The following is a 22428-nucleotide window of genomic DNA, read 5'->3' on the forward strand; positions in this document are numbered from 1 at the left end:
CACTCAAATGAAATAAAGAGAGAACATGGGTTCTCAAAATCTGCTAGCTGCCATTAGGGAGAGAATCAAAGGGGAGCGAATACTGGGTGAGTTACCAGCAAAAGCCCGAGATCCCACCTAGAGAGTTTATGTCTTACTGGGAAGATAACACAAGGATTTTAGGCATGTACATCCTTGGAAAATCATGCTCCCTGTATCAGATGCCAACCCTCACTTTAAAAGCAAGCACTATTTCAGCTGGGCATGGTTTCTCACACCTGTAATCCCAGCACTTTTGGAGGCTGAGGTGGGCAGATCACAAGGTCAGGAGATCGAGACCATTCTGGCTAACATGGTGAAACTCCACCACTACTAAAAATACAAAAAAAATTAGCCAGTCATGGTGGTGGGCACCTGTAGTCCCAGCTGCTCAGGAGGCTGAGGCAGGAGAATGGCGTGAACCCAGGAGGAGGAGCTTGCAGTGAGCCAAGATTGCACCACTGCACTCCAGCCTGGATGACAAAGCAAGACTCTGTCTTAAAAAAAAAAAAAAAAAAAAAAAAAGCACTATTTGTAAGATCATGAGAGTTTACATCAAGGAAAAATGTTTATTATGCTAGCTCAGGTTTTAACTTCAGGAATTTTATAAATAGGACCTAACTTATAAAGAGGCAATTTATGAAGATCTTCTTATTTTACAAATGAAAATGTATTTTGATTCTCTAAGTTCCTGGATATTTTGAGGGGGAAAAAGATGAACTCAATTAAACCTTAACTGAATGGTAAATGAGGTGGTGATTTCATTATGTCATCCACAAGATAATACATAAGCAAGAAGAACCTGGGGGCAATTAGCCCCTTGAGAGATTCTAATATTTCAATAAGTCACAGAAATAAATTCTGAGCAATTTAAAGAACTCTATTAATTGCGGTATTCTCTTTCCCATATTAAAAAAAAAAATGGTTGCACGAGTTTCTTCTTGCCTTTTCCTATCAAGTATTTCTTGAACTTCTTTGCAACTTTTTAGCCCCCTCACATTTGCCTCTGGCTGATTTTAAATTATGCTAATTGGAAGAGAAGAAAATGCTGGTAATGGAATAAAATGGAATACTATTTCTTATAGCATCTGGTGCAATCTGAGCCATTTAAAAGTGCATCTTATGGAATAGAGCTCTGAATAAGCAGTGCCAGTCTGATTACAAACAACATGGGTCTCATTAGAATATGTCAATCTGATTGCTAGGTAGTGATACACTGCAGATTACTAGGCCATAATTGCCTCTTACATATTATGTGTATAATATATAGTTTCTCTGGGTGTATGTTAAAGCCACTTTCTCTCATGGCTATCTTTTCCAGCTCTATACAAAGAAATGCCTATGTTCCACTAAGCTGATTTTAACTGGGGTCCGTGAGTCCTAATTCTATTTTCTTCTGAGTATTCATCAAGTTTTCTACAGCAGTGCAATAAACAAAGAATTATGTCCAGAGCAATTGCCAGAAATAAGATATGTCAGGGGTCTATTACCCACTCAACTGGGAACCGTCAGTGGCTCAAGGCACTTCCTCCAAAAGGAAAGGGTAAAATAACTGAGGCTAAAGCCCACTGTAGCTCCATGTCTTAATTTGCTTGTTGATTTGTGTCATGCATTTTTTCATTGTCAAAATCCGTAACTGGAAGAATGCAAACATCTCAGCCTAGGTCATGACTTCGGTGCAAACTGTGCCCTTCACGGATGTAAAATCACCTATGTGAGCTCTGAAAGCAGGACTTCAACATTCCCACTTTCCAGGAGCACAATCTCTCCAACACTTGCTCTACACCGTACATACCCTATCCCTGCCAGTACTACAGCCACCTAGCCCAGCAATGTAAAAAAGCCAATCTCCACTCAGCTGCAAACCTTACTGAATACTTGGAATATGCCTTGGGGTGTAGAGGTAGAGGATTCAAGAGACTTGAGCTTTTGTATCGACTGTAAAGCTATAAGTGGTGCAACATGGGGTGAGTCTGATTGCTGCTCTTTCAGATTTTTCATCGGACACTCCAAAGAATAGATTTCCAAAATGTATTTTAGAGAATTTTTATTCCATGGGGATGTTAAAAGGGATTCATTTCCAAATAGATTTGCAAAAGATTAGGTTAAATTGGCAAAAATTGGTTTCTTTACTACAGGGCTTCTCAGAGTCTGTAATATACCAATGTGCCTTATGAATCTACAGAAAAGGGTTGTGAAATACATCATTGTTACTCAATCTTATTAGGCCATGGAGACTTCCCTGCCCTAACCTATCTTCCGCTGAACAATGCTCATTGACATCTTATCAGCCTAATGTCATATCTAAATACCCACTCTCTGTTGTGCTACATTTGGACAGAATCTCCTGCCAATGGACTCATTCACACAGCCTGACTGGTCCATACAGACATACGTGTTTGTAGCTCCTGCTTTCTATAGTAGTTTTCCATAGAATTGATTACACTGAATTCTCAGTGTAATCTCAGACATCCTGACAAAGTAGGGAGCACTTTCTCACATTTTAAAAGTGAGTAAACAGAGTTTCAGGGAGGTTAAGTGATTTGCCCAAGGTCACACAGCCAAAAAGTAGCCAAAGTGGAATTCACATGAAGTTTTTTATTACATCATGCTCAGTTTCTACCTCAGTTAATTTTCCTCTTGTCTTGGGATCCATTTTTGTTTCTATTTAGTTAATAACTAGTCTCTCTTTGTCACAGGCCACCATCAAAGTGAAGAATGGCATTTGACAAGTGCTATCCATGGCTTTTATGCTTAGAACACCAAAATGATAATTAAGGAAAATCACTACCTTCTCCCCAGTTATATATCAGATGGTTGTATCTTAGTGATAACAGAGTATACTTTGCTTTTAGCAAAAAGTAGAATATGGAGATGAATTCTTACAAAACGTAGTGTGTTAGATGAACATTGTAGTTATGTTACAGTTCTTTTCCACTAGAGCTTACCAAAAACAAACAAGCAACATGACAAATCAGTAAAACAATAAGCTATTCGGCAACAGAATAGTCAAGCAGTGTTTAGGGAAGAGTGCAATGGCATATAAACCCGCTCACAATGGCATATAGCACTTTCATCAAACTGAAACATACCCACCTGCTAAACTGTTTGATGAGACAGGATGGAGCAACTTGGACTCATCACTGAGTATGCCAGGATGATACAGATGTTAGGAGCAAATAGCTGGAGTCCAGCAGCTTGTGTTTAAATCACAAACTCTAATCCTTATTAGCAGCGTAGCCTTTGACTTGCTGTATGCCTTACTGTTCTCACCTATAAAATGGGGATAAGAGTACTTTTAACATAGGCTGTTGTGAGAATTTAGAGTTTAGTACCATGTCTGGTATTCAGTGAGTGTTCAAATACGTTAAAAAGAATGAAATCTTGTAAGTGTGGGCATTAACTCCAATTCTTATGAAGCCTTAGATCAAGGTTTTAAGGTCTAGTTCAGCTGATAGATGTCAAGGGGCTAGGGTGATGTGTTCTTGCACATTTTAGTTGTATTTTTATTTTCAAAGGAAAAAGAATGTTTTACATCTCTTGCCTGGTATTAGGGTTTATTTTATGCTCCCCACCCACCTCCTTCCTCCTAGGGAGACTGAGTGGCTAAGGGAATTTAAACCACGAAAGGCAGGCGCTTTCATGTATAAACAAAAGATTGTGCCTAGAGAAAGTATAGAGATCTGCAATGCAGAAAGGCAAATGCAATTTCTAAAGCATCTGGATAAATGAGGTGAATGCAAATGTTAGAGCAAGTCTGAATGTTGTTTGTGCTTCTCAGCATCTCGGGGAAATGACCATTTGACGCTTGTGGGAGATCAAACTCAACGCTTGTAGATGCATTCACTTCTCCAAAACACTTTCCCTTTCTCTAGGTGCATGATTTTCATTTGTACTTGTAGAGACTCTCCAGCCACCCAACACTTTCAGTTCCTCTTCCTATGCTTACAAGAAAACAGATTTCCCACCTCCCAGGAGGTTATGTTTGGTTTGCGTGATTGGGTTCTGGCCAATGAGATAAAAGGAGTCAAAATAGAAGCCCTTTCTAAGCCTGGTCATAAAGGTTTCAAGACAATTGTCCACATTCTCTTCCCCTTATGTGATGCCCTTGGTCACGTAATGAACATGGCAGCATCGCAGTTGGGAAGGAGCTTGGATCCATGAGTCACTGCATGGAAAACAGTTGCCAGGAAAATTCTCTGGATCTTCATCACACTGTGAAGTAGGTTAGAAATAAATTTCGTCTGCGAAACCACTAAGAATATGGGGTCATTTATTAGAAGCTTGCATTCATTAGCACAAATAATATGAAATGTGACATTATACTACACTAAAATCAATTTCAAAATTACTACTAAGTTTACATGTGGCTGGACATTGAGTGTGGAAAAATAGACATTGGAGACTCTGAAAGGTAGGAGGGTGAGAAGGGGCTGAGGGATAAGAAATTACTTAATAGGTACAATGTACATTCTTTTGGTGATGGTTACTAAAAGCTCAAACTTCACCACTATGCAATATATCTATGTAACAAAACTGCACTGTACTCCTTACATTTATACATTTAGGCAGGGCGCGGTGGCTCATGCCTGTAATGCCAGCACTTTGGGAAGATGTGGCGGGTGGATCACCTGAGGTCAGGAGCTTGAGAACAGCCTGGTCAACATGGTGAGACCCTGTCTCTACCAAAAATAAAAAAAATTAGCAGGGCGTGGTGATGTGCACCTGTAGTTCCAGCTACTCGGGAGGCTGAGGCAGGAGAATCACCTGGACCCGGGAGGTGGAGGTTGCAGTGAACTGAGATCATGCCAGTGTACTCCAGCCTGGGCAACAGAATGAGACTCCATCTCTAATAATAATAATAATAATAATAGTATATTTAAAATATTACATGCGGCAATTTTGATACCACCCTACCAGCTCATTTTAGAACATGTAGGGAAAAATACTTTGTGGGTTGACATTCTGTCTTGCTAAACAAGTGAGGGAGAAAACGCCAAACCTGATCCCTTTCAAATCACAAATATGCCACCAACTACCATACATATTAATATAGTTGATTCTAGAGAGCAGCTTAAGTAAGGCATAAACACAAAGTAACCAGACATGACCCAGGTTCTGAAATTCTTTTTAAGACCCATGTTTTACAATGCTGCTGGTAACACTGAAGGCACACCCCTGCCCTTTGAAGCCAGATGCTCTTAGGGACTTTAGCTGAGATACTAAAATAAAACTTAAACCTGATGTTCAATCAATAGGTACTTTGCCAATTGATAATTTAATGAAATAGCATCACGAGGAGAGCATTAATCCTTAAAACTGTGGTCCTTAATATTTTTATATCCCATAGCAATTTAGAATTTGATGAAATTTTGAAAACCTCCCCATCAAAGCACATATACAAATGTAGTAACTGGCAGTTGCTCAGTTTCTGGGATGCTGCTGGACCTGCTGGAGCACCAATGTACCCTCAAGGATCCATGGATCCTAGGTTGAAAGCACCTGGCAAGGATGAGTAACTGGTTGTTTGAATCAGTGACAAGGATGTAAGAGAGGAAACTAGGGATATTGAAGCAGAAAGTTTATATCATCAAAAAGCTACCGAGAATCACCACCATTTGTTGAGTTCTGGCTGGATGTCAGACACTGTGCTAAATGTTTCAATATATTTAATCTTTTTAAAGCTCTTGCATTGTAATTATCATACAAGCAAGGAAATGGGCAGAGAGAAGTTAAGAGACTTGCCCTAGACTGTATAATTAGTAAGTGGTGAAGCCTGAATGCCAACCAAAGTCTATAGTCTTAATTACAATGGTCTAAGTCAGATTTTCAAATGCATTGTTCTCAAGGGTGAAGAATCTTTAGAAGATAGTAATTTTTAACCTCTAAGTATGCTCAATTGGAATTTAAGACTTTTTTGTTTTAATTAAATGACAACAAATAATTAATTCATTTAGGCACACCGTATATATAGCAAAAGTTATTGAAAAGAGACAACCAGATTGCAGGGTTGTATACGGCAACTACTTTATTATTTTCAAATGCAAACTCTCTGCATTTAGTTTGCTATTTTACAATTTTACAAACTAGGTATAAAAGACCATAAATAAATGACATAAGTTATGTGTACCTAAAGTTCATGAAGGGAAGAAAAATACCTTGACAAATTAAAACAAAATAGAAAATCTATGTCTAACTCAAGAAATCACTCAAATTTTGGAACGTGTGAACCGAACAATGTTCTGTTAATTTCTTTTTCAGTATGAACTAAATTATAATATGCCTTATACATTCTAATTTTAACCACAGTCCTTGCATATTCCAACATACCTAGAGTGATACAAAAAATAAATGCACTCTTCAGTGTGTATCAATGCTTGATGTTGTTTGGAGAATGTTAAATAAGTGAAAATATTGCTTCTAGAACTTTCCTTTACGGGTCAGAATTTAAGTGTCTTCAGACAAATATTGAGGCTATACGGGTGTACGGATTAATACACATATCCTTCACAGATTGAATACAAGAGGTCTCAGAACGCACACACCAGCAGTGTAGTGAGCACAACCTTTCTTTAAAATAAGAACGTTTTTCAACACACCAGAACATTTCACTCGTAAGATTGCTAAAAAATAACTTGGGGCCTGCATACACAAGGTGAAGCTACTTGATTTGGTGCAGTGGGGTAGTTTCCCGCTGCTCTAGAGATCGGCACATGAGTTAGCATTAGAGCTCACTCAGCCAGGGCTTGCTCACGGCTAGACCCAGACCCTGAAGTTGGCCTCCTACCTTTACCTCTGGAAAAGATGATCTGTTCAGAGATTCAACCTCATTTCTTTATACATATGTTTCAGGCATCAATGCATAGGCACATCCCTTAAAAAACATATTAAGGTCCCCACAAAGGGGTGAATTAACTTTGTCACTCTGGCATAGAATACAATGCCACACACCCTGTCAGAATGTAATAAATATTTATTGATGATTTTCTCTACTTATTCAACAATAAATGGTTCAGAATCTATTTTTTTTTCCTCATTTTTCCCTGATTTGATGTTATAGCTTATATAAATGGCCACAGTTTCTGCAACCATAGCTTAGGATAAGCAAGGCAGCCACTCAGATTATGAAAAATGGCAGTAAGTTGGCTGGAGTTTGGTATACATTATCTTATATCAATACTGAATCTTCACACTCCGGAGCTCTGATCCTAGAAGGCTGATGCTCTTGTGAGGGCAATAGGAGTTAGCTGCGTATTAATTACTGTAGAACTTTCCTGGTAATTAGGGAATCTGAAATTGCCTGAGGCCATTTCATCCCAACGACCTTAACCTCAGGAGTCACTGGCATGCATTTTTCTGTGATATTGGGAGACAAAGTATTAATCCAGGACACACCATCTCAAAGCTGACACACATATCTACGTTCATCTCCAAAAGTATATGAATTGCATATATTTGTTCGCATTCAACAAGTCCATTTATGCAGGAAAACAAAGGCTACTTGTACTCCATTTGGGGTTACCAAACACATTCCATCTCCTTCTCTCTCTCCGTCGAGGAACTGATGATTCAGATGAGTTCAATCAGAATGTGTAATTTTGACGATGGGTTGTCACCTGAATGGATTTATATTTTCAATTACTTCACCATTAAGGTGAAAATGCCTCTGTCCAAAGCTGTAGAATTCTTATTAAGGTTAGTGTGACGGCTACAAAATACACGTATAGATCCAGGATGCTGAACATCTCTGGGTTGTCTTTCCAAGGGGACGGTCTCCAGGTCCACTGCATCATGTGGTTCTTCATCTTGAAACCGGTGGAAAACTAGATCTCTCCAGGTGTAGCATTCCACAACATTCACGGGTAGTCCTAAGCATGAGGCTACACACATCCACACATCCACACACAGACACGCACGCATACACACACACTCACACCTATGTACACACATCAAAAGAGATAGTCAGCTCATATTTAGTCTAAGAAAAAAAATATATTTATATCACTGCAACGGCACACCCTGGGTAAAATGTTACTTCCGCAATGCATATCATAGGCAGCTCATGGAACTGGCTTTGTTTTGTGTAGTTGCACCTGACCTGGTGTCCATAGTAAGACCTGTAGCATTTGGTCACTTGCTGCCACACCAATGCAGCAGTGACATACAGGAATGAAATATGGAAATACATATAAATAAAACCGCAAAGAGTCCGGGGGCAAGGGCTCTGCAGAGCTGGTGCTGTGAGACAGTGCATTCCTCAGTGCAACTGGAGAACAGATGCTGAATCTGAAGTGTTTGCTGTTTCTTTCACTGGGAAAGGGGATTTGAAAGTCACACATTTATTCTTTTTCAGGTATAGGTGTTGTTTCGTCAGTGTCTTTGCCCCAGAACTGGCGTAACTGAAGTAGAAGAAACACATTTAGACGGAACTGAGAAGGGCGTGTTCTGTTTTCTTCCATGGGTTTTGTAATCAACAGGAAGGGCTGTGAGGCCAAGATAGCAGAATCTACTCCCTGTAGATAAAAGAGCAAGACTTTAGACAAAACGTCAACCAACACTGTGAGCCAATTGTCAACCACTATTGTAAGAAGGAATATATAGGTTCACAGAAGTTGGTATTCTTCAGTAAAAGCAGTTCAGTGGGGAGATCACGAACTATACTTTCCTTTTCTGAAAAATAGCAATTAGAAAAACAAAAAGAATGTTTACTAACAGCTTAATTACAACTCTGAGATAGGCACTATTCTTACCTCCAGTATAGGGATGAGGAAATTGAGCATAAGGAGGCTAAGTACCCTGCCTAATGCCATACCCTCTGGAGTGGCAAGGCTGGGATTAGACCCCACAAAGTTCTAGTCGATATTTATGCTTTAACCACTGTTGAACGGCCTGTCTATGAAATGAAAATCCTGACTTGTTTCAGTTTACAATCTACCCATAGTCAACAATAATGATTGAAAAATGCAAACTAAGAAGTGAAAAAAAGTGGTTATTTTTCTTAACAAGAGAGTAACTCCTGATAAACTGAAGTATCTAACGCAGCGAAAGAGCTGTACTCTCTACATGTAAGCAGGCGGGAGAGAGGGAACACGGGACACAGGGAGAGACTTGCTCTGTCAATGACACAGGTCTTCTAGGCTCAAGCCTCCTTCCGCATACCAAGAACTAATCCACCTCAGGCTGGAATTCTAGACATCAGCCTGGAATCGAACAAGGTTGGCACACAGCAATGGAATCATCGTGGCTCCTCATTGTCCATATATTTGTCAAATAATCAACTCAAACCAAAGGAAGTTCCCTTCTTTCATTTGTAACAACCAACTATCCAGATTACTTATTGAACTATACCTCCCACCACAGTGACCATGTTTAGCAGCTGGTGGCCCCAATCAAAGGGCAGTAATTTAGACCAAAATGCACTTTTATAGATTATTTTGCCTATTTTATCAAATCACTTGTTTGTTTTGCATATGTGTACATTTATCGTGTAGAGAATAACATATTTTTTTTGTGGTAAATGACCATATTTAAAATTGTAGAAAACACTTTAGTCTATTTAAAGAGAGAGAAATAGTTCTCTGGCCAGGTGTTGTAGCTCATACCTGTAATTCCAGCACTTTGGGAGCCCAAGGAGGGAGGACTGCTTGAGTCCAAGAGTTCGAGACCAGCCTGGGCAAAAGAGCAAGATCTCATCTTTACCAAAAAAAAAAAAAAATGAGCCAGACATGGTTGTGCACACCTGTGGTCCCAGCTACTCAGGAGGCTGAGGTGGGAGGATTGCTTTGGCTTGGAAGACACAGGCTGCGGGTGCCATGATTGCACCACTGCACTCCAGTGGCGACTGAGTGAGACCCTGTCTCAAGAAAGAAAGAAAGAAAGAAAGGAGGGAGGGAGGGAGGGAGGGAAGGAAGGAAGGAAGGAAGGAAGGAAGGAAGGAAGGAAGGAAGGAAGGAAGGAAGGAAGGAAGGAAGGAAAGTTTGCTCATAAGTTATCCAGAAACAAATTTTATTTAAGCAATTTAAAATTATAAATGTGGGTTAGGGTATTACTACCCACACCTTGAAGAAGCCATTTGTTAGCCACTAAGGCTGTTCATTTTGACAATTATGTAAAAATGACAGAAAAGTCATCAAATCTACTTTCTAACTATTTCCTCTCTGGAAATCAGTGAAGTCCATCAAATGTAGTTTTTGAAACCTGAATGTGCAGGAATTTCATCAGGTAGGCAGGTATTTGAAGTATGAAGAGAACATGAATATGATCTTAAAACTCTAGAGTGTATTCCACATCCTATGGACACACAAGGTTGGTGATGGTTTCTTTTGCTACTAGAAATTCTTAGAGGAGAAAGAATGGTCTCATAAACATGTGTTGCCTTTCAGTCTGCCAATTCCTTCTCCACTTAACATCTGGATATCAATAGATATTACTTAAACACATTTGTAATATTAAGTGGACAATTTGGGGACTTGTGTGTATGCAAAAATGATTGGACATTTGAAGTGAGACGTACGGGAATGTGAAGACTTGTATCTACTTAATGCCAGGATAAGAGTTGAGTGAAATGAGCCTTCTCCTCACCATTGAATTCAGGCAACTCCTTTAACATGGGAAATTTCTTAAACAGAGACCAGACAAAGCATGTGGTCTACGTAGGGTCATGAGTTAAAGATAATTCATTGTGACTAAATAAACAAAGGCTTGTTCCTTTGAGTCAGTTGTGACGACATCCAAATGTCTTTACCATCCAGTTCTTTTCATTGCAACAGAATTTTACTTGTGTGTATCACTGTCTTTCCCATTACAAAACAATAATTTTATAAATGTCAAGGCTAAATAATGCCTGTTTATCCTGCCAGCATAACTTGAAAGGTCTACCACCATTGTATAAATATGTATTTACCTCCAAACTCTCATAAATCCATTTAAGTGAAGAAGCTTCACTGCATGACCCCCCCTACCACTGAACTTCATTTCACCCCACTCTGGCATGTTGTAATAAAACAATTGGGGTCACAAGTGAAAGACAGATGAATAATACTTGGACAATGTTGGAGGAAGAAGTGCACCTTTCTTCTGTGGAACTCACCGCGTTTCACTTAAGAATATTTCATACACACTTGCAACACCACCATGCATTAGGAAAGGTGTTATTATTAAGGTATCATTATCTCTCTAATTTCCAGGTGGAGGAACGGAGTTATAAAGAAAAGTGGAGCGAATTTCCCAGTGTCAACATTTCAGTTGGCTTCAGAATCCATAGCTGTCCGGATGCCAGAGTCTGGCTCTGCGCCCTGGGAAACAATGCATCATTCCTATTGTTCTCACATTTCTCTTCTAAAACTTCATGGAGGCAGTGGAGAGAGTTAACACTTTTACTGTTGCTGGATATTATTTAAGGCACTTGGAAAGTCCTTTTCTGGCCTTTGCATTGGCCTTGACTCTAATATATGCATATGTTGAAATTTTTAAGATTCAGAAGGCGACCTTTGAATAAAATAAGATTTCATACTTCACCTCTCTTTTGATCCTTCCCTGATTACTTCATTTACAGAAATACCTGCTGAGCAGGAACAAAACACCACCAGCATAGTATATAATGTTAATTTGTTAGGCTATTTCAGAATGGACTTGTTCTCTTTTGAAATGGTCTGCTTTTAATATGTTCAGTGTTTAGAAAACACCTTGTCTTAAGTTGTTGACTTTAAGAAAAAAAAAAAAAAAACTTTTAATTATTCCATGTATGCAAGGTAACATTCTATTGTAGTTAAAATATAATGCCAGCTGGGCGCAGTGGCTGATGCTCTGGGAGGCCCAGGCAGGTGGACCGTCTGAGGTCAAGAGTTCGAGACCAGCTGGGTCAATGTGGTGAAACCCTGTTTCTACCAAAAATACAAAAATTAGCCAGGCGTGGGTGGTGGGTGCCTGTAATCCCAGCTACTCAGGAGGCTGAGGCAGAATTGTTTGAACCCAGGAGGCCAACGTTGCAGTGAGCCAAGACTGCCCCACTGCACTCCAGCCTGGGCAACAGAGTGAGACTCTGTCTTAAATAATAATAGTAATAATTATTATTATTTTTTTACCAACCAAGCAAAAAAAAAAAAAAAAAAAAAGTCCTATATTTTTCAGCTTTTAACACGAATATCCAGAACTCCTAGACTTTTGCAAAAGTGGTGATAAAACAAAAATTGTTGGAGTAGTTTTAAAAACAAATTTCACATTCCTTCTGAACAGAAAAGCTTTTACAACTCATGTTGCAAAAAAGGTTTTTACTAAACTGTCATGATTTGACAGCATCAAATTTAACATTCCTTGCTCTATAAGAAATAGCTTTCAGGATACAACCAAGGGGAAAAAAAGGTCGTTAAAATCAGCAACTCTTGTTTAAAAGTGATAAAAATGAAATAACTCAAAAAAAACAACAAAAAAAAGAAAAGTTAAAATGTGTCCAGTCCAAAGTTATGTCCTTTGCTTCTAGGAATGAACAAACTCAATGCCGGGATGTAAAAATAGAAGCATTGCAAGCTAATAGGTTCATGATGTGCAGTGCATTTTTCAGTAGGTCAACTTTCTGATCATGAGGAAGCCAAGGCGAGTTCCAAGTCTTACCACTGGCATCTTGGTAAATCCTCTTTGGCCCTGTTTGGGGACAGAGTTTCCTGGAGCAGGAGAGAAAATGAGGCTAATGGAAAAGTCTCCCCAGTACTTCTCCACTGAGGTAAACTCTCCAAAGGAGAGAGGAAGACTCCTGTATTTGCTGCCTGGTGCCCAGAAGATACTCAATAAATATGTGTGCCATGAATGAATGGCACCAAAGGACAGGAGGAGCCCTTCGTGATGGAAAGCACACAGCCAACAGCCAGCGAGTGTCTAGGACCATCCCTCAGAGCCTGACCTCATCTGGTTCATATGTCACTTCTCCCCAGAAGAATAGCAGGGAAACCACACTGTGTTTGGTCTCCTCTTTCACTGTCATAAAAGGACTGAAATCCCAAAAAACATCGACACAACCTGAGAGACGTGAGAGAGTATTTTTCTGTTTTCAGTATTTCGAATGAGATCCAGTTTAAAACACGAAAGAAGTTTTCACTGGAGAAAAATTCATTCTCGGTTTTTGGACTTACCTTGCAGATCTGGGGTCCCTCCTTTAAAGGAGCGAAGTGTGAACGTTCTCTATTCCAGATTGTCACAGCCCACTATCCATAAGATAGGACAAGTTTGTAGAGTCCTAAAATAAGACTTTATATGGCACAGCCTCAGGCCCAAAGAAACAGACCTCATTTGTCCAGTTAGGGATTATGGGGCTTGGTTTTTTGTATATATATATATATATATATATATTTTTTTTAAATCCACTTTCCCTTTCTTTCCAGCCCCCTGCGTCATAGGAATTCACCAGGTGGCTTGAGCACTGAAGAGGCAACACTAATGAGCCACGTCGCTTTCTCCTAGGATGTTTTTTCCCCCATGGTATGAACCAAGCCCTAAAAGCCACAGCTGAGTCCTTAAAACATGTTCCTGGGCATGGTCTTCATTCCAGTGAAAGAGAGATGACTGTAATTTATGCCACAAACAAAATACAATGGTTGTAATTCCACATGGAGAGAGAATCAAGGATGTCTCAGAAGCTCAGTGTCCGGCAGCAGATACAGCATCAAAACTCGGAGGCAGTGTTCTATTTCTATAGGTACATGTATTTTACAGACTGGTGATGAACAGAAAAGTACTTCTGAGAAACGATTTGTTCCAGGTCTAATTCAGATGACCGGCAGTCATTTCTGTAAGCCCCACAGGTTCAGCAATCTGTACACCAAGCAACGCTGCAGACATTTTTTTAAATTTCTTTAATTTCAGAGGGCGAAGACGAAGTAAAAAAAGTGCAGTTCTTCAATTAAAGTGCATGGATGAGGTAAACTAATTTCAAGAGTTTTGAGTTTATTCAGTACTGGCTCAGACAGGAACCATTCTGCCGTGCATCTGCTGCATTTGGGTTCGCATTGCCTGGACGCTGCTCAAAATCTTATTCTGGTGCGTGATGGCTGTGATACCAATTCTTGCCAGGTCCCTGTACATAGGGCGACAAAAGAGGGACAGAAAAAGTCATGGGGGCTGACAATCTCTTTTCTAGGGCTTCATGCAGACACACATTTGAATCAGCCACAATTAATACAGCACGACAAGGCAGGTGTATTAAAAAGTTTCATTAAGCAATTTAATGCAACAATGTAGCTACTTTATAGAGGCTGTGTAAAATTACACTCAATCAAAACGAGAGGCATTCCAGTTTGTTTTTGCTTTTTTTTTAAATGAGTAGGATGATTATGCAGCTCAAAGCAAAAAAAAAGAAAATACTATTAAATCTAGATTTACCCTTTCGTGTTACATCGTTGAGTACTTACTCCTGGTTCACGTGCACCACAGCCTCTAGTGTGGTATAACCAGCAGCTGTGAAGTTATCCTTATACCGGTCCATTTTAATGGCCTGGAGCCAATCGCCCACTGATACCACAGCAGAGAATTCAGGGGAGCTTGGATCCAACAAGGCAGTGTTAGGTCTAGAAACAGAACAAGAAAATATAAGCAGAATGGAGCTACCAGAGAGACAAGAAGACTGAAATCTGATTGCCTCAAATTAGGCAAGGAGAACCAAAAAGCTAAGAGAAGGTTTTAAATGGAACAACTGTTGTTAAATGTAACCATGCGATATTTTGCTCTTAATTTCACAAAGCTGCTAAACCATATATCAATCATCCTATTTGTTCTTAATTCTATTTCCTGCGCTTGTTTTATGTGGCCCTCTGAGGGCATTCATGCTCATAGCACGTCTTTTAACACCCAAGCCTGGGGTGAAGACTGGGAGAGCCCTCATGGCTGAAACCTGTTCAGTCTTTGCAGAAAGAGTCCAATCCCTGCCAGCACTGAATATTACAGACTTTCGTTCAGCAACTATGGAAACCCTAGTGAAGTATGAGTAAGGAAAACTGCGAGCTTGCAAGCTGCCAGACTGGATGGAAGCAGAGAAAACAGCAAGAATTCAAGTCCAGCATGCTTCCAGCCAGGTCTGCAGGCAGACTTGGGGCATTCAAACAAACTTGGGACAGCAGGGAGTTAATCCCCTCTTTAATCAACCCATGCCTGACCAGCACGAGTGCCAAGGCTGGCAGAAGAATGGCCACTTTGATCACTGTTTGGATTGCGGAATGTGCTTCTCGTATTCCCTTGCTGGGGTTCCTGAATAATGATTTCAACAAATTCAAAGCACTTCTTATTAACTTATTTATTAGTTTACTCATTTCTTAGGCCAGGTGTTTTCTATTAGGTCACTGTCACAAGCAATTACAGGTAGGAATTCTACCTTTCCTAATGATATTGACACATAAAAAATCATTTACTAATAAAAACTATTAAGAGAATTATAGTTAGCCATCCTCATCATCCAATTGCTTAATAATCAGAGTAGGGCTTCATGGGGGCATTTTATACTACCTTTATTATAATAACCTGTAGAAAAATATTGCTACTTGTTAAGTCATAGTTTTTGAACTTGTTTTCCCTAAAAATTACAGAATGTGTTTGATCTTAACACTTTGACCTGATTTTCAATGTGATACTATATTTAAGTACAAACATTTAAATCAGAATTATATCATTACTACTAAATTTTCAACCAATAAACCCTTTCCTTGTAAAAACAAAATTAAGTCAATATAATGCTTTAATTTTCTACATAGCAGAATTAATCCAATTCGATTTTTTACATTTTAATTTTCATCTAAATCGACTTGATTTGTATTTTTTATATAAATATTTTAACAAAGACATGTTTTTTATCAATCAGTTTCATGTCCAAATAATACCTTGCCATTGTAATCTTTCTTTTGTGTCCATTATTTCAATATGAATTTGATTTTCTAAGTACAATTCTGTAAATGTTTATAGCAAAAAGAATCAAAATGTAATTATTCTTTCAATTTTGAGTCAATAACAAATGTTACCACATAGAATTTTGGACATTTAATTGAGTGTCACTATAAAGCAATAATATTTGTTATTAGACAAAAGCCAATAGTTTGCATTTACTTCTGACTTTAAGTCAAAAGCGTTAATGAGGAAGATGTAGGCTCTGAGCAGTGACAAGGTCAAAACGACCTTACAATGAAAATATCTTCACTCAATGTCAATAATTTTAAGGGTTGTTCTGAAGCTTATTCTGGAAGCCTTTGTGCTCTTGGTGGCACACCATGACATTAGCCTAATTTTGTGCTGAGTCACATACCATGTTATACTACGTCTCATTATAGGTAAGCCATAATAAGCTTCAAAGCTATTTAAGTACCATCAGCGAAAAGAATTTAGAACTGATAATAGTGTATCTAATACCTCAACTTGTTTTGTACCTTGGGGCAAAGCAGATGCTATGTGGTAAGAGTGGTTGAATGACTTATGCTAACAGAAGAAGTACCAAACACCATAAAACTGGCCTTGAATGGACCCTCAGAAAAAATACATGGGCTCTGGGGCTGAAGATCTAAAAGGTGGAAGAGAAGTCAGCTGGATCTGGAAAGGAGGCCTTATAGTCATCTATTTCACCCTCTTGGAGAACAGAAGAACAAGAAATAGCCTCACAATAGTAGGAGACTTTTTTTATTTTTTAGTTCACATAGTGACCAAGTGGCAGAGGTGAAATGTTAATTCAATCCTTTTCAGTTTTCTCTGAAAAGAGCTAGACCATTGAGGATTTTGTGTAGTGGCTAATGACAGGGATTTGAAAACCTGGAGGAGAATATCGGGTATCTCTACTATCTATTCCACAGTTCTCTCTCTTTTTTTTTTTTTTTTTCACGTAATGTGTACTCCTTCTCTTCTAGGATCTTTAGTCTAAGTTTTCAGGAGAAAGATGAGAGGAGAACACCACAGGGCCTGCAAAGATCGGAAGGGCTTAAATACTGTGGGAGAAAATGTCCTATTTTTAACACAGGATCATGATGAAACAGAAGCCTGTGAGGAGCCCAGATGTGGAGATGAGTGAGTGTCTCACCTCTCGCAGGCCTGAGTCACCTGGTCTATTATGCCTGTATTCTAAAATTATTTAACTGATAAAGATGGTCGACACCCTTTCAGAAGAGACTACTGATATGTAGATATCCCGAATCTTATACCCGTAAAGTCCATTCTCCATATAGAAAGTCCTCACTGAACGTGTAGGACTTACAGTATCTTTATGTTCTCTACAGACTGATATGCTTCTTCATTTTGCTCATTCCAAGAAGATAAGTACCTCTTTTAGGTGGTCCAATCATTTTGGTCTTTAAAATCATTCCCAAACATTCATCTGCATGCTTTGTAACTCAATCATTTCCTATCTTGGCCCTGTTTCCTCCTACTCTGAAAGACTCAGAAAAGGGAAACCAGAAGAACTGAAAATTAATGAATCTCTTTCTTACAATTAACACTTTATAAGTCAACTTAAAATTGCTGTGCTTAGAGACCTGTCTTCTAATCTTTATTTCTTACTATTCCAATGTTTCTGCCCCATTTCAAAATATAGCTGATCTGAACATCTTCTAAAAGTACATTTCATCCCTCTTCCTAAATTTCAGGTCTGGCATCCTAAAATAGGCACTTCAGTTATTTCTTTGCTATTATTACTTTTTAAAGCTTTTTCCTTATAACTATTTGATGCCTGACAGGTATTAAGTTATTCAAAATGCTGAACAGAACTACCTTAAATACTGTACTAATTGAGAAAGAAGCCACCCAGTTTGCAGAGAGCCGTGAACTGGCCTCTGATGAAAAGGCAGGAATTTAAGTGAGTCACCACTTGCCTGCCTCCTCTAACGTGTTCTTTCATACATCACTATTAAGTAAGCATGGCTGACCTGGAGCTCTCCGTCCCTGTCCTCTTCAAGCTGTTGGGGTTGCGGATGAGTTTGTCCAACATGTTGACAATCTGCCCAAATTTAGGCCTGTCGCTTCTCTCCTTCTGCCAGCAGTCTAGCATCAGCTGGTGGAGTGCAATGGGGCAGTCCATTGGAGGGGGTAACCGATAGCCTTCCTCAATGGCTTTAATCACCTATGGAAGACAACAGGATCGTACGTTAAGCTGCCAGGCAAAGCTGCTATTCAAGGTTCACCCTTCTGACTGGCATGTTTCTTGTGCATGAAGCTGCCAGCAAGCTGGAGCCTAGGAACAGCTCCAACTCCTTCACATGAGCCAAAGCTAGACCTGAGTATCACTGGCAACAGGAGAGGGAAGCCAGCTGTTGCTATGAAATGTACTCTAAAGGGAAGACGCATCAATCACCAATGTTCCCAAGTGGCTAGAGCCCAATCAGATCTGCAATGTGGTGTCAGTTTTGGTGATGGCCCTCAGAGATCACATGGCCCTGCCCCCTGCCTCCAGTCCCCTGCCCCACTCCATTCTGCTCTTCAACATTAGCACACCTAAACACTCTTAGCAAAAGAGACTCTGACATAGTGCTAAAGACCTCCCTTGGGAAGCAATTAATAGCTGTCTCCAAAATGGAATTTTCTTTGCATCCTTTTAAGCCCCCATCCTCTTACATAGACAGCTAGTGGGTCAACACCAGAGTCCAAGTCCAGATGCCCAGCCATTTTTTCTTTTGGATTATTTTACCCCTAGACACCAATTCTGAATTTCTTAGTCTCAGTTGGCTGTCAGTCGGCCCTGTTAAAGGTGTTAGTAAGTAGATTTTTTTTAAAAAAAGTAAAAAACAATTTAAAAAATTCCTTCTTTTGGGGCATTTACATTTTGAAGGAGACCCTCTCACATCTAAGGAAGGAAGCTACAATGGTAGATGATAATTGTCTTATTGGCCAAGACCATCGAAAGTGCCCAGAGCAGTCTACTTGCCTAGTAAGTCATCAATAACTCATTCAACAGTCTCTTTGCTAATTCTAATTTTTCTCATCTGTCTTCACAGGCATTAAATTATTTTCTTATAGACTTTTCCCTAACATCCTCCCCCCACTTTGGGGTATAAATTCCAATAAAGTAATATGGTAGGACATACCAAATTTATAGAGAATTACTTCACAGCTTTTTGGCTACTCATTATCTTTGTTTATGGATATCCTCTGAGATTCTGGAGGTGCTTTTATTTGTTTGGGAGTCTAAACATTTTATTTGCTTTAAATCACTCCATTTATTTTTCTTTCTATCAACATGATAGCTGCCAGGGAAATAACCAGTGGTTGAGCCATCCCAATGACTTCATTGGACTCACCCTGTGGTGGGTCTATTGACTGCTCAGAAATTGGCCTTCGACAGAAAACAGTCTGTTGGGTCCAGTGTCTTTGGATTAGTATGACTGTGGTCTTCTTAATTAGAGCACTGTTTCAGTTTAACAAATCATCTTGTGATTTATTGAGCCCTCTGATCCTTTTTCTCCTATGTATTTTGCCAATATCATGTATCAGTATCACCTACTTTTCTTTGTAAAGCAGACTTCTCTATGCTGTCTTATTGAACCTTATTCTATTTGTTTCTAGCAATTACACTACGTCAGTTTGATCACCTGGGTTTCTTTTATCTTTCCAGGTGCATGATGTTGACTCTAGACTTGATGAGAACATTTTGCACTGAATTGAGGAGAATGAAAGCAGTATTGGGCTGATGCCAGGGGAACATAAATTGTTATAACCCCTCAGACTGATTAATGCTCTTTCATAAGCTCCCTATCCACTGCCAGCTTGGAAGATGGCTCATAGGTTAGCAAAGCATATTTTCTCAGTTTACTGCTAAATATTTTGGGGGGCAGAGGATTAAACCAAACAAAAAACTTGCTAAGTCTGACATATTTTCTACAGTTACTTTCACTCCATTTACCATATGCCAAATTAATTCTACACATCAAAGTAATTCTCCAGATACACTTCCTATTGATTCCTGTTCTACATAGAATCCAACACAGAGACAAATAATAGATCAATATTATTTGTGAGCAAGAAATGGCTTCAGATGCCTTTTCATGGAGAAAGCCAGAGGACTGAAAGTTCAAAACAAAAGAACTGTTTTAATGTATATGTATATAGAAACTGCCAAAATTACAGATCTGAACATATTTAGGGTGGAAAAACTGACATCTTTAGATTCTCTGTTCTTACGAACATTTGGTCATGACTTCAGTAAAGAAAAATAAAGCCTAAGTATCAAATAATTACAGTAACTACATTTACTATTTGCTCATTTAGGTTTTTTGTCTTTGTCCCTCTGAGAGTCTCTAACCTGAATCCAAACGTGGCTATAAGAAGCTACTAGAAGCTGTCTGCATAACATAATCATATAAGCAATAGATTCCATGCTATTCACACCTCCATAGTCTTTTTCCAGCCTGTAATTACTATGACTTAGGCTAGCTGCTTTCTTCCTGCTATGAATCTTCTGTTATAATTCACAGATAATACAATGTGAACACTACCATTCCCCTTAATCTGGCTGCTCAGCATAGAGAATTCTTTTTGCCCCACCAGACACGGAGTGCATCATTTTCTCTATTGCTCCAAACATTCTTTAATTGATAAGGCAGCCTGCATGCTATTTCTTAAGCGCACCTGGCTGTAACCGTCAAGGCTGCGCAACTTCCTGTTGTTGGAGGAAGACAAAGCAGATGGATAGGTAACATTCCACCACAAAGATAATTATTGAAAAGAAGTTTCCAAAATATAATTCAAACTGATAAACTGAATACCTTGCATTTGTAAACCCTCTCTGATAATGGCCTACCACATACATAAAAAAATTAGGCAAGTTCAAAAAGTATAGGTAGCCATTTAATTTTAATATGATTCCCAATCTTTCCAGCACTAATGTAAACTTTTCCAGGATTAGCTAAAATGTGTTCCAGGAAGACCCCTTGATCTAGGGCTTTCATTTACTTTTTTTTTTTTTTCTTTCTTTCTCACTGGAGATGTTTGTAATTAAATTCTATTACTCTGGAATCTTATTAGTGTCATTATTGAATCCTTTTCTGAAATTGCAGTCATCGTGGATACTCCCTTACAAAGTAGTCCAGATGGTACATTTAAAGGGATGTGCATAATTTACCAAGGGTCATTGAGTGAAGCTTTATTTTAGAGTCCTCAAGGGGCGAGCTCTAATTACAATGATGCCAGCTTTAAAATATTCACTAGTTTTCTTTCAATAAACCTTTCATGTCCGTTTTATCATACGTGAAATTTATTTTTTCATAATCTTTGCATTTTCTTAAAATTCAGTTTCATTTGGTTTTACTTTGGTTTTGAAAGTTCACCAAGTAAAAATACCATCCCATATTTTTTATCCATGCATCTATGTGTGTATCTATCTCCCATACTGTACCATGTAGGCCATTTAATTCTTGTCCTTGAAATCAATAGTCGTTGGTTATAATGTTGAACTAGCTTGCTAGATATATCTGTATTAAGAAATTTGAGTTTAATGTATCATTTCAAACCCCGTGCTCACTCCATCATACAGTAATGCAGAACTTCCTGAATCTCAATGTGAAAAAATATATTTCAGAACATAGAGACTTACATCTTGATTGGACATATCCCAGTAGGGCCTCTCCCCGTACGACATCACTTCCCACATAACGATTCCATAGCTCCATACATCACTTGCTGATGTGAATTTACGATAGGCAATTGCTTCTGGCGCAGTCCACCGGATAGGAATCTTGCCACCCTGTGAACATTTGAGCCATAAGTTATTCCTTAAGTACATCACTGATGTGCCATTTTAGATTCTGAATGTAGTTCCTGCTAGCCAAGCAGGACAACAGCATTCTTGAGATAGCTCTCAAAACAAAAGACACTTGTTCATTTTAACACAAGTCTTCCAGGTTAAGACAGTTCTCCTATGTTTTCTTTACTCACCGGGAAGTGACTAAGTAATCTAATTATGTTTTTAAAATCTACCTATTATCTGAGCTCTGCTTAAGGCAATATTCTAGAAAAAAAGAAATCTCAGGTTTTACGAAATACATGTTATCCACGGGGTATCAATGATATGTAGCTGACATCTGTTTGATTTTTTTTGTTGGATTCTTTCACCCGGGAGCACAAAGGAAGGCAATGCTTAATACTGCTTCAAAAATCATGAATGAAGGAATTTAAATATGAACATTTCTATCCAACACAAGTCCACCTCCCCTTATACAGCATGAGAAATATGCCCAATAGCTAGGGGATGATATGATAAATAGGTCTTTAGAGAAAGCCAAATAATACCAGACACTAGAGCTATTACTGACTTTAATGGAGTAAGGACAGGATTTTAGTTGTTATTAAATTAAAAAAAAAAAAAAGACTTGTAAAATGGTAAAGCAAGTGAATATTACCCAGGAAAAGTTTCAAAATGCACTTTTTTTTTGCCTCAAATGTCTTGTTTGTTTATGCTTATGTTTA

At 38.8% G+C, this 22428-nt stretch overlaps 1 protein-coding gene across 4 annotated transcripts in view; it reads right to left on the reverse strand.

Moving 5' to 3' along the window:
* Window positions 1-6020: 6020 nt before the first annotated feature.
* Window positions 6021-22428, reverse strand: part of EPHA4 (EPH receptor A4) — a 157048-nt gene continuing 140640 nt past the window's right edge. For 2 of the 4 annotated variants that reach the window (XM_005574420.4, XM_074008623.1), the window contains 5 exons: window positions 21557-21706; window positions 17898-18091; window positions 14418-14573; window positions 13143-14083; window positions 6021-8531 (listed from right to left, as the gene is read on the reverse strand). In XM_005574420.4, the coding sequence (XP_005574477.1) occupies window positions 13969-14083; window positions 14418-14573; window positions 17898-18091; window positions 21557-21706 (615 nt within the window). In that variant the 3' untranslated portion in view covers window positions 6021-8531; window positions 13143-13968. Of the gene's footprint in view, window positions 8532-13142; window positions 14084-14388; window positions 14574-17897; window positions 18092-21556; window positions 21707-22428 lie in introns of all 4 variants that reach the window. The other 2 variants (XM_065526159.1, XM_074008624.1) reach the window with 1 other exon arrangement.

This window comes from Macaca fascicularis, chromosome 12 (assembly GCF_037993035.2).
Source record: "Macaca fascicularis isolate 582-1 chromosome 12, T2T-MFA8v1.1".
NCBI lineage: Eukaryota > Metazoa > Chordata > Mammalia > Primates > Cercopithecidae > Macaca > Macaca fascicularis.